General features: G+C 52.6%; 1 protein-coding gene across 1 annotated transcript in view; it reads left to right on the top strand.

Moving 5' to 3' along the window:
- The window catches only part of CFAP251 (cilia and flagella associated protein 251), a 41,934-nt gene that overhangs the window by 9,979 nt on the left and 12,097 nt on the right, over positions 1–19,858 (top strand). The window contains 12 exon segments of the mRNA XM_090291916.1: positions 1,025–1,136; positions 1,375–1,455; positions 2,299–2,376; positions 3,604–3,654; positions 5,317–5,531; positions 7,640–7,834; positions 8,545–8,795; positions 9,121–9,272; positions 10,819–10,992; positions 12,032–12,216; positions 16,219–16,333; positions 16,747–16,910. Of these exon segments, the coding sequence (XP_090148042.1) occupies positions 1,025–1,136; positions 1,375–1,455; positions 2,299–2,376; positions 3,604–3,654; positions 5,317–5,531; positions 7,640–7,834; positions 8,545–8,795; positions 9,121–9,272; positions 10,819–10,992; positions 12,032–12,216; positions 16,219–16,333; positions 16,747–16,910 (1,773 nt within the window).

The raw sequence follows: 19,858 nt of genomic DNA, 5'->3' as shown, positions 1-19,858 counted from the left end.
GCGGGGCCGGGGAGTACGCGCCTGGTGTCATAGCTGTGTGAGCCCTTCCCTCGAAGTGACGTTCACCGCCTGCCAGCCTCGCCGCCACGTGCTCTCAGCTGCAGTGGGACGCCCAGCCGACACGTGCGGGCGCGTTCTCTCCTGCAGCAGAGGGTCCCCAGGCAGCGAGGGGGGCCCCGCAGCGGTGCCTCGTCTCTGGGGCTCCTGCCCAGGCCGCGGGCCCCTCCCGCCGTCCTCGGGACTTCCTCTCGTGTGTGAAACTGTCTCCTCTCCCACTGGACTGGGAGCACCGTGTGGGCCGTGATTTCTTTTTCTTTTTAACAAACTACGGCGTGTCTGTGGCTAACAACTCAAACAGTGTCGATGTGCGTTTTATGGTATTGCAAGCGATGCCTTGGGGACCCAGGAAAGATGATTTAGTTTTAGAATTAATATCCACTTTTTTAAAGTGACAAATTAAAAACCACAGTTCTTCTTTAAGCTCTTTGTTAAACTTATAAATCTTATTCTGTTTATAAATCTAGCATATTTTTGCAATCTCCATTAAGGGTACTTTGATTAATGTTTGGCTCCACGTACAAATCTGATTATTAAGTCCTTTTAAACATTTTAAACTGCCTTTAGAAATGGAATATATTTGGTTTCATCTTTAAGTTCCTTAGTAGCCTCGTTAACAGATTAAGTCCTTCAGCACTTAAGTAATTCTTGTGAATCTGGTAAATTAGATGTAAACATGGCACATCTTAAGCTCTCTTAAGCATTCTAGTGTTGTTTATAAACCTAATACAATTTGAGTTTAAAATTACAAGTCTAAATCAGCTAGGTACTTTAAATTAGAATCACAGATATAATCTGTTGGAGACTCTGATGGTTAAATTCTCTTAAACATCACCCATTCCTAGAAGAATGAACCAAGTCTCTGCTCACAAATATGTTAATAGTGTAGGTCTGCCCGGTCTCATCTTCTCTGTATTTAACTCCAATTGTCCTCCGGGGTAAGACGTACTTCTGTCCTGTCTGGCAGGATTCCTGTGCACACTATATTTGACAGCTGCCCGGAAGGTCACGGCATCAGGGCCATCGCCATCACCCACGACGCCAAGTATCTGGCGACCATCTCAGATGCTCAAATCCAGGTACGGGGACCTTCGGGGTGACCTCAGCGGCTGACCAGCCCATCCGGAGCATCCCCAGGAGCAGCTCTGCTCAGGCCGTCAGGATGATCGGACCCCACGCACGTTGTCAGGGGCTCCATGCTCGTGGCTCAGCTCACGTGGCCGCGCTCCGTTAGCGGAGGTGGCCAGGCGGCCGCGGGGGTGTGGTGTCTTCAGCAGCCCCCAGACCCCTCCGCCTCCCGTCTGCTCTCACTGGCAGAAAGTTTGCATCTGGAGGTGGACGTGGGCAGCAGAAACGCCGGCATGCACTCTGGACCTCCCCGAAGAGTATGGTTTTCAGGTGAGTTCAGCCTGGACCTGGAAAGAGCTGCCTCGGGTTACAGCCCAGCCAGGCCAGACTGGCTTTCTGTTTCCGTGGTGTTTCTATGGTGCAGGAGAGGTTTTAAAACCCTTACATATCCACAATCTCACTTGATTTTTGATAGTAACTAATTTTCTGAGCACTTCTTACATGCCAGACTCTGCTGTGTTCCTAACGTACAGTAGCTCACGTAACCCATGCAACTGTCTGGGGAGGAAATATTGATACAGAGCAATACCTGTGGAACGCCACTGTTAATGATCGGATAGCTTGGCTAACGCCACCCAGCCAGCGGCCTGTCTTATTCCGGGAGCGGGCTCCTAACTGCTCTCAATACAGGGAGGTTCTTCACAGTTGGCACAAGGGGCCTTGCCACGGACACCGGAAAGCGTGTCCTGCCGTTCTGCGTTTTCTCATTCCTCCCCACGCCCTTCGCGCATCACACATGGACCGAGTACCTACTGTGTGCCAGGCACTGGGGTGAGCGTATACCCGCCTGTGGTAACGAGAACCCGGGCAGGGGGTCTGGGCCCGTGTCATTACACAGCCGATGCCAGCGTCCCTCTTTCTCCTCCCAACACCCCCTGCTCCTTGGAAACAATGCCCTCCCTTGTCACAGCTGCTCCAGTACCGTCACCACCAGCCCCACACGGCCACTGAGGATGTGTTTTTCTATTGCTTACGAAATGCCACGTCTTTCCTGTTTTATAGTCCTACTCATTTATTTGAACAAAAATGCCACTTAATTTTAGCATGTAGCTTAACCAGAGAGGCACGGGAACTTTATGATCATGTAATATGTCTTCATTCTTTATATTTCAGAACTACCTAACTTTTAACCCGACAAATAATAAAGAGCTGGTGAGCAATAGTAAAACACAAGTCATATATTATTTTTGGGTAAGTCTAAGTGTTTTGGTTTGTTTTAAATGTACAGGGAAGTACATGTTCTTTCTCTGAGTACAGGCGTTTTGTAACAATATCTTATCTACTTAAGCAATAAATATATATTAAAGCGTTTTGATTTAATTATAGTATTTATTTTAGTCATATGGGAAAGTAGCCTATTAAATCAAAAGTAGGTAATTAAAATATTATTTAATTTTTTAAAGTCAAGAGGCAAATATTTCTGTGACTATATGTAGCAGGTCTAAAATACAGGGTTTTTTCTTGAGATCTTGGACTTTATTTTCTTTTAGAGAGGAATTAGTAAACAGATCAGCAATCTCTCTACCGGCACAGGACGAAGTGGTGAGATTAAAACATCGAAAGTTAAACATCAGGTTTCCGTATGACCCACAGTTCCCAGGTGTGTCCTCGAAAGGGCCGAGAATAGGCAGACACACACTCGCACACAAGTGCTCACAGCAGCCACCTTCACCGTGACCGAGAGGCCGAACCGAACCAAGTGTCCACCAAGGGACGCGTGGGTCACAGGATGTGGTCCATCCACCGAACGGAGTGTCATTTAGCCATTAGACGAAACGAGGCACTGATCCACCCTACAACGTGGGTGAACCTTGGAAACACGATGCCGAGTAAGAGACGCCAGACCCAGGAAGTCAGAGAGGGGAAGAGTCCCTTTCTACGAAAAGCCAGGATCGGCAAACCCATGGAGACAGAGCACAGGGGCAGTCAGGGCTGGGGGAGGGCCGAGGGCGGAACTCGGTAGTGGGTAGGGGCTTCCTTTTGGGGAGATGAAGGTACCCTGAGACAGAATAGAGGTGACGCAGCCTCATTAACATACTAAACGCCATTGACCCGTACACGTTTAAGTGGCTAGTGGTTAGTTTTATGTTTTGTGAATTTTACCTCAATAACAAAAACACCCTGATGGCCTGATCCTGAGTGATAGTCATTGTTTCAGGTATTTACGATAGCTTGGAAGCTTTATCGTTGTAAAATTCGTTTTCAAGACACAGTCCTTGATGGCATTAAAAAATGTATTTGCTTTTCTCTCTGAATGTTTTTGGTTGTTTCTGGAGGCAGGGGGTTCTCTTACCCGTAGAAGCTGCAAAGCTGTGACCCTGTTTAGAAGCAGTCGTTTTGATTTTGTCGTTATGTGGTTCTTCCTTTGGGAACCGGGTCTTTTTTTAGTAATGATGATTTTTTTCCTGTACTTACCAGTATGAAGAGGGGGACATACTTACTCACAGCGCCCCGCTTTTAACAGAAAAAGTGAGTATGCCTGTAGCTTTGTGGCACACACACCTGATTCTGCGCAGAACAAACATGTATGCGTAAGCGTAGTCCTTTCCAGCTACTCTTGCGTGTCTTAATATTGGGAAATAGTTAGAAAATTTTAGTTGGGTCCTTCACCACATTGAACTTGTCAGTTGCAAATAATGGCAGTGCTCTCATGAGAGACTATCCGAAAAACGTAATGGCTTCCGTCAGGTACGTGTGCACAGGACAGGGAAGGAAGGTTCCTACGGACTCGGGTAAGTAGAGTAGCTGAACGCGGGTGGATCCCTTAGAAGCTTCTCAGTGTTCGGAGTAATGAAAAACGGTATCGGGCGCTCAGGTTTTTAAGAGCCGGTCGAGAAGTGGTGAGCCCAGCGCCGGGGGAAATGCTTTTGTTGCCGGCTTCCCTGATGCCACTGAGTGTGACGTGGGGCTGAGCCCCATCGCCGGCGGCATCTCCTCACGTGAGACCTCTGTCACCTGCTCTCGGTGAGAACCGCCTGATGGCTTTCCTGCTTCCCGGCTTCACTCTTGGTACGACGTACCGAACCTCAGTTTTGGGGAGGGCCTGCCGGAGAGGCGTGGGAAAGGTGATTCTGTCTGCAGACTCGGCTTTTCATAAATCACAGTATCAACGAGTGCAGACCGTCCTTCCGCGTTATGTGCGGCAGTTACGTTCCATCAGGTCTCTGCAGCCTGAAATAACAGAAATGCCCCGTGTTGACACAGGGCTGCCCTTAGGAAGCACTTGATGCCTTGGTTTACCAACGTTGTTACTTTATTGACCTCCCGTGTCCAAGTCAGAAGGGGTGAACCCTGGACTCTTCTCTGCCGATCGCAGCCGATGGGTGGCAGACCTGCTGTTTCTCACGGCAGGTGGGGGGTTCCTTCATTCACTCATTTGCTGTACACTCCCTGAGGGCCTTCCCTCTCTGCTCGGGGTCCTTTCTGTCCCTCCTCTCCAAGATGCTGTCCGAGAGACGCGGCCTGCTGCCTTACTGACATAGCACGCATTTAATTAGGAGTCTGAGGGGCACTTTCTGTGTACAGTGCTTAATCCCCACCAAGGAGATGGGGAGAATTTTTAAATTTTATTTACTTTTAGAGAGAGGAAAAGAAAGGGAGAGAAACAGCAAAGTGCGAGAGAGACATCGGCCAGTTGCCTCTCGTGCGCCCCCACCTGGGGACCTGGCCCCCAACCCAGGCACGTGCCCTGACTGGGAATCGAACCGGCGACCCTTCGGTTCGCAGGCCGGCGCTCAGTCCTCTGCGCCACCCCCGCTGGGGCTGGGAGAATTATTCTACCTCACAGTGGGAGCATGCGTTTGCACACCACAGACATCAGTTTCCACACCCTCCGTGGGAGGAGTTGAACGCGCATGAACGGGGACCAACCACTCTGCCATTTGCTTTAGGCAAAGAGTCCCATGACCCGCGCTCCCAGCCCTTCACTCGCCCTTAGCAACTGAGGTTCAGAACTGCCTGGAACCCGGGCAGTCCACGGGGGAGCGTTTTTTTAGTGATTGCTTTTTTTTTAACTTTTACATCATTTTCTGCTATATTTCAGTGTAGTGTTATAATACGCCACAGGTTGTTAAATGCTTTGTTTTGTATTTGTTACCAACGGTAACGCATCATCGGCCCTGTGAAATGCAGACATTCAACAAGCTCGTGGGAAAGTTCAGCCAGTCCGTCTTCCACGTGAACTTCACACAAATGCTCTCGGCCACCCTGGAAGGGAAGCTGGTCGTCTGGGACGTGTGCCGCCCGCCGCCGTCCGCCGCCGTCCCTCCGGGCCTCCCCCGCATCAGGCCCCGCAAACTGGTCCACTTGCAGAAGGAGGCGATCACCGTGCTCACCAGAGTGGACAGGTAGTTCCCGTGACCAAAAGCGGCCCTAGATGATGATAAAAGTATTCAAGACCCCTTTGCACGGAGACTTGGGTTTCGTATTCGCACAGACTGTTTCCGGGAAAACCAGCCAGGCCCAGCGGCTGCCCCTGAGGAAAAGCCCTGAGCACCAGGGTCAGCGACGGGGTGGATGGGCTGCTTTTTATAGTCTCATTTGTGCTCATTGGTTTTCTGGTTTTTAATCGTATGCATGTATTACTTTTTGTAAAATCCCTTTGTATTGCTGAAACAAAAAGTAATTGTTTTCTTTTTTCCTTCTGCACCAAACTGCACGCTAAACTTTACATACTTTCAGAAAATAACATGAATAGCTATATTGTTTATTCTGATTATAAAATAGCATTTACCTGTTATGAGAAGATGAAATACAGCGGAGCTTTATAAAGCTCCCTAACTCTTTGATTTTGAGAGGCCGTGGGGGCCCAAAGATGGCCATTAACCTGTTGCGTGCAGATGGCGAGAATTCTCATCATTTGATCGCATAATTTTAAACAAATAAGGTTATTTAGACATTCAGTAGTAATTTTTCATTTGCTTTTTTAAAATTAATTAAGGATAGTAGTAGCTTAATTGTTAATTTCGTGAAGTCATTTCATTAATATTAGCCATATAACCATATTTAAATCTTAAAAACCTGCTGGAACAGAGGATTAAAAGACATTTAAATACCCCGGTATACAGCGTGTTAAAAGCCTTTGCCTCAACGAGAGAAGGGCTCACATTCCAGATATGTCCCTGTCTTGCTGAGTGGCCAAGGCACCGAACTTGGTTGGGCCTCCGTTTTCCTTTCTGTAAAATGGGCACAACAGTGGAATCCATCTCGGTGATTTTATGAGGATCTAGCGGGACGAGACGTGAGACTGAGCACACCGCCTGGCACAGGGCGGCTCTAGGGCACATAGCCATGGGTGTGCCAGAGAAGTCCCCCACGTGATGGGGAAACTCCCTGAGGACCAGCACCCTGCCCAGGTGGCCGGAGTCACTGTGCCACCTGCTTTCCTAAAGCCCCTTTGCTTTCTTTGGCCTCTCTTTTCAGTAGAGGGACCGTGAGGTCCCGGCCCAGCTTTACAAAGAGAAATACAAATGTCATCCTCACTCAGCAGTGCGGAAAAACATGAGGAGAATTGCCGTGGACGGTGCAATCAACCTTGCATGAGTTGGGGGTGGCGGCCCGGCCAAGTCCAGGCCTCAGTTCCACCTCTCCACGGTCAGGGAAACCCCAATAGGACCAGGAGCCCGGCAGGGACAGGTCTCCCACTGCACTTGGCCTGTTCTTGCCCTTTCTGCCCAGCAGAGGGCATTGAGCGCTGGTATAGACAATGACTCTGCCCACCTGCCTTGCTTATTAATCAGAAACCTCCTTTAATCACTTTGCATATATAAGAGGAAATTCAGCCTCCTACGACTTCCCCGTGATTAGAATTATGTCAGAGGCTTAAAAAAGCAAGCCCATCGGGGATGGATCTGAGGATGGGAAATAACAGCCTTTTGGTCACGCGGCTCTGCCTTTGGCCGGGGTAACTGGACAGGATTTGACGATCGCCCTGACAGCAGCACCCTCCTGTAGGGGGACTTGCACCCCACCGGCAGCTGTGCGATTTTGGAGGGCTGACAGATAGACTGTTGTCCTCCGTAGGCTTACGGCGGAGAATGTAAGTCACTGAGGCTGGCCGCGGCGGGCAGGGACTTTGTGTAAGATGCACCTGATCCTGCATAGTCTTGCCCCATGACCCTGGTAGGGTTCCCAGGTATAAGTATGTCCCATACCATCCTGGGAACATAGTGGTACTACAGGTGATTCATTGTTTATCTGTGGCTCACATTTAACCGGGCGTCCTGCATTTGTATTTGCTAAATCTTGGCAACTCCAGGCCTTGAGCTGATTTCTTTGCTTCTCTGAACCTCAGTTTCCTGGATGGAAGGAGAATAGTGAAACCAGCCTCAGAGGACAGAGTATTAAGTGACGTGCTTACAACGCCCAGAACTAAGAGCCTGACATATAATTTAGTGTTTGATAGATGGTGCTTCTTACTACCAGGTAACAAACCGATGTTACGTTTCCATTCCAGCTACATTGTCACAGGTGACATTAAGGGCCACATTAAGTTCTATGATCACACCCTGTCCATTGTGAACTGGTACAGCCACTTCAACCTCAGCTCCATCAGAACGCTGTCCTTTGCAAAGACCCCGGCAACTCCCCCTACCGAGAAATCAAGCTATTCTACAGACTGCACTTTAAAAGGCGACCTTTTTACTGTAAGGTGAGTTGTTCATGAATCTAGTCATGTGACTGGTCAAAAAAAAAATGCTTGCTATCTTGCACGGCCTGCAATGCTCACCTGTGCCTGGGATGTGACTTAGGGGGGCTGGACTTCCTAGTCGCCTCCTTACCGGCCTGTAGATGGATCTCTTTGGCTGATTCGAATCACTCATCGTTTTTTAGAAAGAAACATTATTTTCATAATAAGACTCTTTAGTGACTGGACGCTGGAAAGGGCTTCCCCCTGAGCTTTAATCTCTGCTCCGTCCGGAGTCCTCTGGTCTCTTCCTGAAGCCGAGTTTGCCGGAGCAGCGTGGTTAGAGGCATTTGATAATTAATAGCCATAACATTTCAAGATGGAATGATCTGTGAGTCTGCTTAATTACCCCTGCAGGATCTGCAGGCCCGGCTCTGTGTGCACCAAACTCCGTATTTGCATACACAAATGAATATTTGCATGTGCAGATTAGCTAATTGTACAACCGACTGTCCATCTGCATGCTTAATGACTCCATTTACATGGAGAAATGTGGGCTCTTTCACTCGCAAAGGCAGGCTGTTGGGCAGGAGTGGTATATTTTTGGAGACGTTGGGTTAATAATGTCACTAAATTACAGACGACAGAGGCGGTTCGTGTGCGGTTAGAAGCAGCAGAGCTGGCGGGCCCGGGCCCTGCGCACACTGGGGCTGTCTGGTCTCCCTGGCAAACAGGAGTTTCCTCGTTGGGACGGCCGATGCCGCTGTGCACCACTTCAAGGCGGATGAGATCAAGCTCGAGACGTTATTCGTGGAGCCCAAGGACGCCATCCGTGCCATCTCCTGCCACCCGTACCAGCCGCTCCTCGCCATCGGGAGCTGCTGTGGGAGGATCAAAGTGTGGGATTATGAAAAGAAAAAATACCTCTTCAGCAGGGTCTTTGAGAAGGGGCTCGGGGTCCAGAGTCTGACCTACAACCCTGAAGGTATGTCCATTTTATCAGCCTGTCTCGGGTTCCAGACAGACCCAGATGGCTGCGGCCTTGGCTGTCACAGCTCCTGCAAGCGCGCTCTGACCCCGCTCCCCACCAGGCGAGACGCGACTCCTTCCCACCCGGACCCTGCAGCCCTCTGTGCTTCGTGGCACCTGCGCGCTCACCCAGGGCCCCAGGCTTTTCCGTTTTTTCTCCTCCTTGCCACTCTGTCACATTCATCTGTCTCCTCCGCCCCAGCATGGGGCCTGGCACGCACCTGTGTTTCTTGAATGAATGAAGTCCTTTTCGATCGCTGTTCTCTGGCTTGTGATTTCAGGAGCCATTCTTGGAGCTGGCTTCACGGAGGGGACAGTTTACATTCTCGATGCAATGTCCTTAGTAAATGAAACCCCACAGCCTTTCAGATACTCCAGAAGCAGCGTGACGCACATAAGCTTCTCCCACGACTCCAAGTACATGGCAACCGCTGTAAGTGGTTTTCCCGAGCACTGCCCTGTGGTTTAGCAGCCTTATTTATAACAGAAAACCGGCCCTGGCCAGGTAGCACAGTTGGTTAGAGCATCGTCCTAATACGTCAGGGTTGCAGGTTCAATCCCCAGTCAGGGCACATACAAGAATCAACCAATGATGCATAAATAAGTAGAACAGCGAATCAGTGTTTTTCTCTCTCTCCCTTCCTCTCCCTAAAATCAATATATATATTTTTTAACGACAGGGGAGCTGGGGGGTGGGGCATGACTGCTAAAGAGTTCAGGGTTTCTTTTTGGGGTGATGAAAATGGTCTAAAATTGTGATTATGGATGTACAACTCTGAATATACTAAAACCCATCGAACTGTATGCTTTATTATTATTACTGTTATTATTGAGAGAGCCGGGAAGGGAGGGGGAAGGGGAGAAACATTGATCAGTTTCCTCTCGTACGTGTTCCAACCACACAGGGACTGAACCTGCAACCCAGGCATGTGCCCTGACTGGGAATCGAACCTGCAGCATTTTGGTCTACAGGACGATGCTCCAACCAATGGAGTCACCCTGGCCAGGGCTGAACTGTACCCTTTAAATTAATTGTGTTGTATGTGAGTTGTATCTCAGTAAATAAGAGAAAGGGGCGGGATGGGGGAACTTTTGCCCAAAAACGAGACCAGGGCCTCAGAACTTCCCAACTTGGATCCTGCCACCCTGACAGCTCATTTTGGTTTGTTAGTTTCGGGGGACTCTTTCTCTGCAACCACCCTTCCATCTTTCCCTGTGAATGTTTTTTTTTTTTTTTTTGGTGACAAGATGACATTGTCATTTATCTTAAAGCAAGTCTTCCCTGGTGTTTTGGACACTGTCCTTCCTCTGTGAATAGGGTTTTTAATCCCAGTAAAGATTTCCTCAGACCTCTGACGTCTCCCTTCCTGCCAGTTCTCTGAGTCCACAGAATTCCGTCCTGCCCGGATGTTTGGGGGAAGGAAGAAAGCAGCCCTCCTCACTTAATTAAATGCTGCCCCTTCCGACGCTTCCCGGTCTCCTCCGGCCTCAGACTGTCCCCTGGTCGGTGTGCGCAGCGCTTCCAAAGGCCAAGGCCACCCTCCCGCTCCCCACCTGCACCCCGAGGCGGCGGCCCTTCCGCGGGTCTCGCCCGCCCGCCCACTCTCTGACCACTTCACTCTCAGCCATCACACTTAAAAAAAAAATCACACCTTTGAATTTGAGTAGCTGGATAAAGAGATGGGGGACAAGGGCAAAAAAAATCAGGGCTTCCCCCGAGAATGAGGTGGGGTCTGGACAGAAGCGAGCGGCTCTAGTGTCAGAGGGACCCCCTCCTCCCCCGCGGCCTGGGCCACCCACGGGCCTGCTCTGGACCTCAATGTTCTCATCTGTACAATGGGCCTTATTTTACCACTTGCTCCACCAGATGGAGATTTCTTTTTGGATAAAATATTTTAACAGTAAAATTGGTACCAAAAACATGATTTTTAAGTTACACAATGTAGAGAGCACTCACTGCTGCACTTTTGCTCCCTCAGGATGTAAATTTTACTGTGGCCGTTTACACGGTCAGGGTCAGAAACGGACACAGGACCTGGGAATATCTGGCCAGGCTCCGTTCTCATCGCAAAAGCATCCGAAGTCTCCTGTTCGGGGTTCATCTGGACAGCAGTGAGCCCAGACTGCTGAGCCTCGGGAGGGACCGACTCTTGGTGAGCTGCCCGGTTTCCGTTCGCCTGGCCACCAGGATCTGTCTCATTCTGGTGACATTCCTGGTGCCGGGCACAGAACCAAGCCCACGGCAGGTGTGTTTGTTGGAGAAAATGGAGGAACCACGAAGTAGCGTAAACCTCTCCGAGTTCGCACGTGACCTAAACACGGCTGGATACTGCGGAGACCTCACGTCCCGAGTGCGGAGGCTCCTGGGAAGTGGCCTGGTGGCAGGGGGGTGCCAGTCCCCACAGCATCCCTCACATGCCGTGCAGTTTGGAAAACCAACACGCACGGACACTTTCTTTGTGTTCAGGGGTTGGGGACAGGCTGGCACCTAAATGTGACAACTAATAGAGGAGGTCAGATAAGTGGGAAAGGTAGGGACAGCGGCAAACGTGATTTTTGTCATCAAGCCCAAAGGATTCAAAATCAGTGAGTTAATCAGTCTATGGATCTGTCTGTCCATCTTAACCTCCTAACTCCCCTCCCTTTCCTTCCTTTATTCTATCCATGCACCCACCCATCCGCTCACGCCCCCACCCATCCATCACCCTCCATCCTGGCGTGTCCACCAAAGCCTACCTATGGGTGAGGTTCAGCAGGCTGCTAATTTGTGTGAATTAGCTCCCACCCTCAAGGAGTCCCCAGGATAATGGGAAGTGAAGCACTATAACCTCACTGTAGGAGTTCAGGTTTGGGAGTCAGCCGGACTACGTTTGAATTCCCACCCTGCCCCTTCTTAGCTGTGTGACCTTAGGCCAGCCCCTGGGCCTCTCTGAACATCGGTGTTCTCATCTGTAAAATGGGCACAGCAGTGCCAGGCGCAGGGAAGCCGTGAGCACCAGATGGCGTCGTGTGGCAGCGCGCGCAGCTTCTCATTTGGCTTACAGGGAATACTCCCTCGTGGGGGCTTATTAGGTTGAAGGCCAAGGCCAGTCTTCTCTTAGGAGGCCTGGTGCTGCCTCCGTTCAGAACAGGACTGTGGGCTGATTTCAGCCAGCTTAGTCTTCATGGGGGTCTGACCGGGCTCCCCTGCAGATCGAGTATAACCTTCCCAAGAGCTGCAGAGACCACGTGGAGGTCCTGGACATCCACAGAATCGACCAGAGCAGCTACCCGACCTGCATGATCTGGTACCCGCCCCTCACCAAGGAACGCTTCCTGCTCATCTCCAACAGCGGCTACAAAGTGAAACTCTTTAATGCCACCACCAAAATGTGCAGGTATGCCCGGGAACCCCCCGCTAACCTGGGGCGCAGCCCCCTTTCTCAGCCCCTGGCCCCTTTCGGGTGCTGCTCAGGACCTGCGGGCAGCTTGGCTCCCACTGCGATCGCTGATTTTGCAGGGGAGGAAAGGAGGCCCCGAGGCCCCGATAAGGACGGTCCCATGCCTAGGAAGTGCCCGTGGCTGGATTCAAACCCAGGCCCTTGCTTCTGCGCCCAGCACCGCCCAGAGATAAGGCCCCCGGAGCTCAGAGCCTGAGGCTCAGCGCAGGAACCAGACATTCACTGATGATGCTCCATACAGTCCCCTGTTCTTCCCTTGGGGGTGAAAGCAGATATTTTCTTTTTCTTTTTAAAGGTTGTTATGTATTCTTTTTTTAAAAAAAGATTTTATTTATTTATTTTTAGAGAAGGGAAGGGAAAGAAACATTAATGTGTGGTTGCCTCTCACGCACCCCCCAACCAGGGACCTGGCCCACAACCCGGGCCTGTGCCCTGACGGGGAATTGAACTGGCGACCCTTCGGTTCCCAGGCTGACAATCCACCGAGCCACACCAGCCAGGGCAATATTTTCACTTGAATACTACCGGCTGTTCGATTTTTCTTACTCTTGGTTCTGGAAGGAGTTTCTCAGTTCACCGACTGCCTGCCTTTGTTCGCTCAGTGTTGCCTGAGCCCCTCCGTGAGTGGGGGCTGGTCCCGGTGCCGACAGCAGGGACGGTCACAGGCCCGTGTTCCCTCAGCGCGGAGTCTGCGTGCCGACCGGGGAGTTCGTGGGGAAGGCTGGGCTGGAGCTCCACACTGAGGGCAGGAGCACCTGCCACCGGGAAGCCAGGAGCCAAAAGAAGGTTCGAGAAGGGAAAGGTAGCTGGGGAAGAGGCCGAAGGGCCGAGCCCAGGGCCTCCGAACGCGGCATGTGGGAGCAGCAGCTCCTCCGTCCCAAAGCGGGCTGCGTCTGTGGTTGGGCCCGGTGCTGCTGCGCCCGGGGGTCCCCGCTCTGCTCCTCACGGTCAGTACAGGATACGCAGCACCCCCCCGTGCCCGGGCTCCGCATCGGCCATCTCATTTCATCCCACAGCCCCGCAGCGCGTCATCCCACGGAGGGTCAGAGGCCACGAGACGAGGTCAGATGTTCAACAGTAGGGCTTGACCCTGGAACCCTGCTGCCTCTGTCGCCCACCTGGCCCCAGGGGGCCCCAGGCAGGCCCGGCTGCGGTACCTGCTCAGCCCCAGAGGAGGCAGTCTCCTTCCACAGCTGCCTCGGGGGTGTGGCTGGAAATCCCGGGGTATGGGGGCGTGGAGTGAGAATGCGTCAGTGACATCCCTCCCTCCACCAGCCACTGGGGGGGGGGGTCAGAAAACTGGGCGACAGCAGCTGGCCTCAGGCTGAATGAAGGTCACTTTTTTTTTTAACGTATCCCAGTAAGATAGGTCCTCAAAAGGCCACAATCACCCAGAATCTTTTTTTAAAACTCTTTGTAGAAGAACCCAAGGGAGAATGACTGAGGAGTGTCCTGTCACGGGGCAGGAGCTGGAGAGAAATCCAGCACAATGAAAAAAAAAACCCATTAAAACATGGGAGGAGACATGGGAAGGAAATATGTAAAAAGGAGCTTTCGGGAGATTTCAGAATCTTCGTGTATCGCTGTAAACGGACCCAAACTTCTTGGACAAAGAGAGTCCTGTAGCTATGCCCCGTCCTGAGGAAAACCTGAGCGTGCTGAGCAGGTGACTGGGGACAGAGGACCCCAGGCTGGAGGCTCCTGCTGACGGTTACTGACTAACCGGGGACCTAGTGCCACACACTCAGGAGTCTCTGCACTTGGACATCGACCGGAACTTAGCAGCAAGCACCTTTCTTAAGGAATATGTCCGGGTGAAATCCACATAGCATGGAACTAGCCATTTTAAAGTGGACAAGTCGGTGGCACTCAGCACATTCACAGTGCTGTCCAACCCCCGCCTCTCTCTGGTTCCAGAACATTCCCATCCTTCCAAGGAAAGCCCCTGGCAAAAGGCATTTTGTAATTTTCAGGCATAGTAGAGCCTTGTGACCACACCTTCACTGGAAAGGAATCGTCTCTTCATGATAAATCCAAAGACAATTTTAAAAGGCATTTAAGAATATTTAGAAGACCATGAAAAGGCAGGTCACAGAAGAAGGCCAGGAAACCTGTGAGCAGCCGCTCACGGATGTATCAGGGATGCAAATGAAAGCCAGACATCGTTTTCACAAATCAGATTAGCGAAGATAAAAATGATCGATGGCACCTGGTGGTGGCAAGGGGACAGGGCAAGGGCACTTCTCAGCAGCTGCCGCTGGGGCTGGAAATCGGGGCGGCCTTCGGGAGCGCAATTCATTACCCTCGGTTAAATCCGACCACATCCCTGGCTTCTAGGAAGGCAGCGCCCAGGGGTGCTCGCTCACAGGGTGCCAGGACGGAAGTCAAAGGGCCTCTTATTTGAAAATGTTTTTTTAAATGGAAGCAATCCAGGTTCCGTTCGTAGGGGATTGGTTAAACGGTGGCTTGTCAGTCACTGAAACACGATGCTGCTTTTAGAAAAGAAAAGGAAAAAAGGAGAAGATAAGCTGTCTGCATAGAAACATGGCACCATCTCCAAGATACAAGGAGATAAAGCAAATTGCCAAGTAAACATGAATATATTTTCACATGAAGTGACATTTGTATAATTTATACTTTTTCATATAAAATTATAATTACGTAGGTTAGAGTATATATTTAAAAACTCCTGCGTCATAGATACACGCTTGTCTCGGGACCAGCAATGTGGCAGTATAGTTATGTCTAGATTTTATGAAGTTGTTAGCTGTTTTGACAGTACTGGGTAATCATAATAGAGCTCCTACTATGTGCCAGAAACTCTTCTGATCGCTTTATAGACCTCTGCCTACCTAACGCTACCCGCGTCTTGCGGGGTACATGCTGTCATTACCCCATTTTTCCAGTGAGGAACCTGAGGCGCAGGTTGACGAACTTGATCTTAGTTGTTTGTTAATGATTTAAATCAACATGATTCACCCCCCCCATAAAATTTGTCTTTTTAAATGGTTTTTACTGTAGACACGAAGTCGCGCCCCACTCTCTAGTTCAACCGAATGTCACTCGTTTTTGGTCTCGTGTACCTGGAGCACCTGCTGTCCCCGCCAGACACGGGCTGGGTGCGGGGGCCCAGGGAGGACACACACCCGGGCAAGGAGGGGCTCAGAGTACCATACGGTGGACCCGCTGCAAGCCTGACACAGGGCACGTCCCAGGGGAGCAGGCTGGGGAGTGTACTCAATTGTGTGGGCCGCCTTTTTTTTTTTTTAAGGTACATAATTAAGAATTAAAAATGACGAGGGCCTCTTCCAGAGCCTCAGCAGGTGTGAGCGTGAGGTGCTGAAGCCCAGGCTTCACTAGCCCCCCAAAAGTCTAGCTCTGGGCTTAAAGTCGTGTCTGGGAACTGCACCTCGATCCAATTCCTGATTAGTATCAGAGTTCGAGTTAAAGAAGCCTGCCCATCATGGGGATACGATTCACCACCTTTGGATGCGCAGAGGACGGAGTGTCATGTCTGGGACAAGCGTCCTCTTCTGACCTCTCAGCCTGCCACTGGTCTGCCAGCGGGGAGGGGTGTTTGCTCGCACCCTGCCAGCGCGTGTCGCTCCCTCACCACCGTGTTTTTCTCATCTCGGCTCATGCACACATCCTCCAGGCATAATGTTCCCTTCACTCAGCTGTCAAGGAGGCAAGTCGGAGCCTCCGCGGCTACAAGCATCCTTCACTCGCAGCTTCTCGGGGTGCTGGCCGCTTCCAGCTATTGCCCCCGATTTATGGCAGCCGTGGGCCGTGGCGGAGAGAGGTTCTCACGCACGGGCTCCGCTGAGTGACGGGCCAGGAGATCCAGAGTTCAAACTGTGTCATGACAGTAACCAGTCATACAGCCTATGGATGTTCCGGCTCGTGGAACTGAAACCAGGCTGCTTTCTTCTCCTGCAGAAAGACACTTCTTGGGCCCGTCTACGGCTCTCCCATGGAGCAGGTGCAGCTCCTCCCAGTGAGAACTGTCTCTGAGCTGCAGAACCGCTACCTGGTGTTCATCAACAGAGACAAGGTATCCTGTCTGCTGTCTGTCTAGTGCTGGGAGGTGGCTCTGTGTGCTCCGAGCAGCAGTCAGTCCCACCTGTTATGTCAGGACACTTTGTCTCTCTGCCACGCTCAGCTCCCCCCAGCCGGGTCGCAGCAGTCAAAGGGTTAAGACTATTCTGGGAAACCGTGGGCTTCTGACTATGAAGACGGGGCAAGCCGCCCTTCGGTGCTGCGTTGGGACCTGGTGTCTCTTTTAGGGACCACCCTGCAGGGGTCCATGTGTGGGAACCCCACCACCACATGAAACATGCCCTCACAGACCATTCCAGACACCCGGGTCCCTCCAGGAACATGTTTGAGGTCACGTGTGAACACGCCAGGCCTAGCCTGGCACCCGGTTATCGGAGCCTGAATATCCGATTGCATATTCCTTTCTAGGTTGGGCTTCAGATTTTACCCGTTGATGGCAATCCCCATAAGACATCCGCTGTCGTCTGCCACCCAGACGGGGTGGCGGGATTGGCCCTCTCCTATGACGGTCGCTACGCCTTCACAGCAGGAGGACAGGACCGCTCGGTGGCACAGTGGGAAATCAACCTCAGGTAGGCGATGGGGCGAGGAGCTAGCTTGGCCCGTGAGGCGGGTGTCAAGTGCAGACCCTTCTTTTCACTCAGCAGCAGCAGCAGAGACTGCATGACTCCAGCCGTGCCCTCAGGCTGCTCCCTGTGACTGCCGTTCTTGTTAACGTGGGGACAGAAGCCTGCGACTCTTGTCTCTGGGCCCCGTGTTATCTGTGGTCAAGGCGGTGTGATTCCGCCTTGTTCACCTGTGCCCCTCCCTGAAGCTCCTCTCGCTCTGTCGCCTGCAAATCCACACGAGCGGGACAGATGGAGCCCAGGCCTCCAACGTGGGCGCTACGGGGACAGTAAGAGATTATCTGAAATGTGCATTTTCAGGCCCCTCGTCTCACCCTCATCCCCGAGTCGAGGGTCCCCACCTAGGACGCGTCGGGAGAATTCCACGGCTGAGCGCCGGGTTGTGTGACATTGAGGTCAGAGAGGCGTGGGCTCAGCTGTGGACCCGTGAGTTCTCTCTGCTGGCTGTGGGTCCCAGGCAGCTGTCCCAACATCTCTGATTTTTAGATTCCCCATCTGTGAAATCAGGACAACGCTGGGTACCTTATAGGATCCTTGTAACGAGCTGGAGGTCAGTATATGTAAAACACCCAGCACAGCACCGAGGACTCATTTAATGAACGATTTCCTCTCTCCTTCCGTGTGAAGGCATTTGCTTCTGAGCTCGGGATCTGTCTCACTGCAGGGGGGCCAAGCCCCGTGGCGATCTGTCAGTCCCTCAGTTCAGTGAGCTGTGGCCGGTGGGGCCGACTCCAGTCCCCCACCCACCGCCTTCTCCCAGCCCCTGCCCCTCAGACAGCCCCCTGCCCGGCAGTGTCATGGGGAGAAGTCAGGGAAAGCGGCTCAGAGGCCCTTCCCTTCCTGAGAGGACAATCTCCAAACGCGGTTCCGGCTCCTGGCGACCATGTGCCCCTGCCTCCCGCCGGGTGCACATCCTGTCCCCAGCGGACACCGCAGCTTCTGCCCTCGCTGCGAAAGTGAGCAAAGGCAGCCAGGCGACCCTGCTTTGGAGTCCGGGTGGTTTCAGATGGCAGTTGCTACTGGGACCGTCCCCTGAGAGAGCAGATCCTGGGGGCTGGGGGGTCCAGAAGCTGGGGGCGAGCTCTCCCCCTGATGAGCGGCTGGATTCCTTGACCCCTCGCCTGTTACCCAGCACTGGTGGGAGACCAGAACCTTCCCTTTTCACTTCTGTGCTCTTCCCAGTCTTCCTGGGGCCTGGAATGGTAGAGATCTACAAGACAGGGGTGGGGGTAGGCGCTTTCCAGTGGCTTTCCTGGGCCTGGCCAGAGTCCAGGCTTCTGAGAATTTCAGTTTAATCTGTTGTGGGGACAAAGGACCATTATAAACTAATTAGCACTTCATCGCTGCTTCTGGGGTCTTAATACGTTCCGTGCTTCACTAATGGGAAGACATGTACAGACCCGGGAGTAAACAAACAAATTTGCTGCGAGACCCGCTGGCGGCGAGTTGCAGGGCGAAGAACCGGCGAGAAACCCTCTCGCGTTCCAGGCGTTTTCATCAGGGCTCCCCTGGGCCCAGCGCTGTCGCCACAGCACAGGGAACCTTCCCCGGAGGCCCCTCCTCTTTCCCCCCGAGTTCACGCCGCACGCACTCTCCCCTCCTCCCCGTTCGTGCTAGCACGCCACCCTTTCCTCACCCTGCCTGCCTTCCGCCCTAGAATCCCTCATTTGCCCTGAGCAAACTAGAGCAGAAAGACCCCGATTCGAATCCCACCTCCCCTGCTTACTTGCGGGCAAGTCCCCTAACTTCTCTGAGTCTCAGTTTCTGCGTCTGTGGAATGGGAGTGTGGTTGCCCAGTTGGGTAGCTGGGAGGGTCATGGCTGTCGCCGTGGCCGTGACTCCTCCTCCCCTTCCCCGAGGGAGCCGTCCCGGAGCACTTCCCAGGCGCCAGCTACAGCAGTGCTCCCTGCTTCCCGAGCTTGGGCTCATTTCCCAGAAGTACTGTGTGTATTTCCAGCACATAGTAGGTCTTCAATAAATGCATTTCCCTTTTGTGCCCCAGTGACCTCTCATTGTGTCGTATTAGAAACCCAGCTTAGACAAAACAGGGGACTCTCTCTGGGACGGTCGCCGGGGCCTCAGGTGACTGCCCACAGGAGGGACAGGGACATTTGCACTTGGTGCCCTTGGCAGGTGCTCTGTGCTTCGTCCTCCGCAGGACTGATTTTGTCACTTAGCCGGAACATGGCCACTGACTGTCCCCAAATATCACAAACTGCTGCTCTCACCAGAGGGAGTGACAAGCCCAGCTCCGGTTGGACAAGCCCCAGTCCCATCCCCCTGCTCTCTTTCTGGTCACTTGACAGCGGCCAGGAGGCAGGGGACATGGTATAGTTCTGACCACCAGGCGGCTGCGCCCAGAGAATCCTGTCCCCTTGGGAACTGCTGGTGTTGACAGGCTTCTCCATGTGACTTCTGGCCTTAGCTTGGCCCTCTTCCAGAGCCACAGGGCTGAGCGTGGCCTCTGCCCATCAAGCCTGTCGAGATTGGGCTTGAGCCTGGCCCAGAGGCCCCAGAGAGGGAGCCCTGTCGGTTGGACACCTGCCTCGGTGGCTCATGTCAGAGCCAGAGCCGTGTGAAGGACCCAGGCCCACCTGGGGACCCGCAGGTGTTATGCGGCCTCCTCACGCAGGGCTGGCGCAGGGCCCCGGCCGGAGGACCGGCGACAGTCCTGGGGCGGACTCCCTGGAAGAGGGGCAGGTGCGCTCCTGGACCCAGGCCACAGCGGGAATGATTGTAACCGCCCCGCACCGGGCCTTCTCTGCGCCCCGTCCGACTCCACCCTCACAGCCACCCTGTCGCGGGGAGCCAGCCCCGAGGGTGGCGTGACCTCCTCAGCAATGGTTGCGGGAAGTGGGGGGTGGGGGTTCCCACCAGGTCTTCTGGAGTCAAGC

The sequence above is a fragment of the Furipterus horrens genome, unplaced genomic scaffold (assembly GCF_987537825.1).
Source record: "Furipterus horrens unplaced genomic scaffold, mFurHor1.1.pri manual_scaffold_11, whole genome shotgun sequence".
Taxonomy (NCBI): Eukaryota; Metazoa; Chordata; class Mammalia; order Chiroptera; family Furipteridae; genus Furipterus; species Furipterus horrens.
Note: the sequence above shows the minus strand (reverse complement) of the source record. Positions and strands in the feature narration are given on the sequence as shown.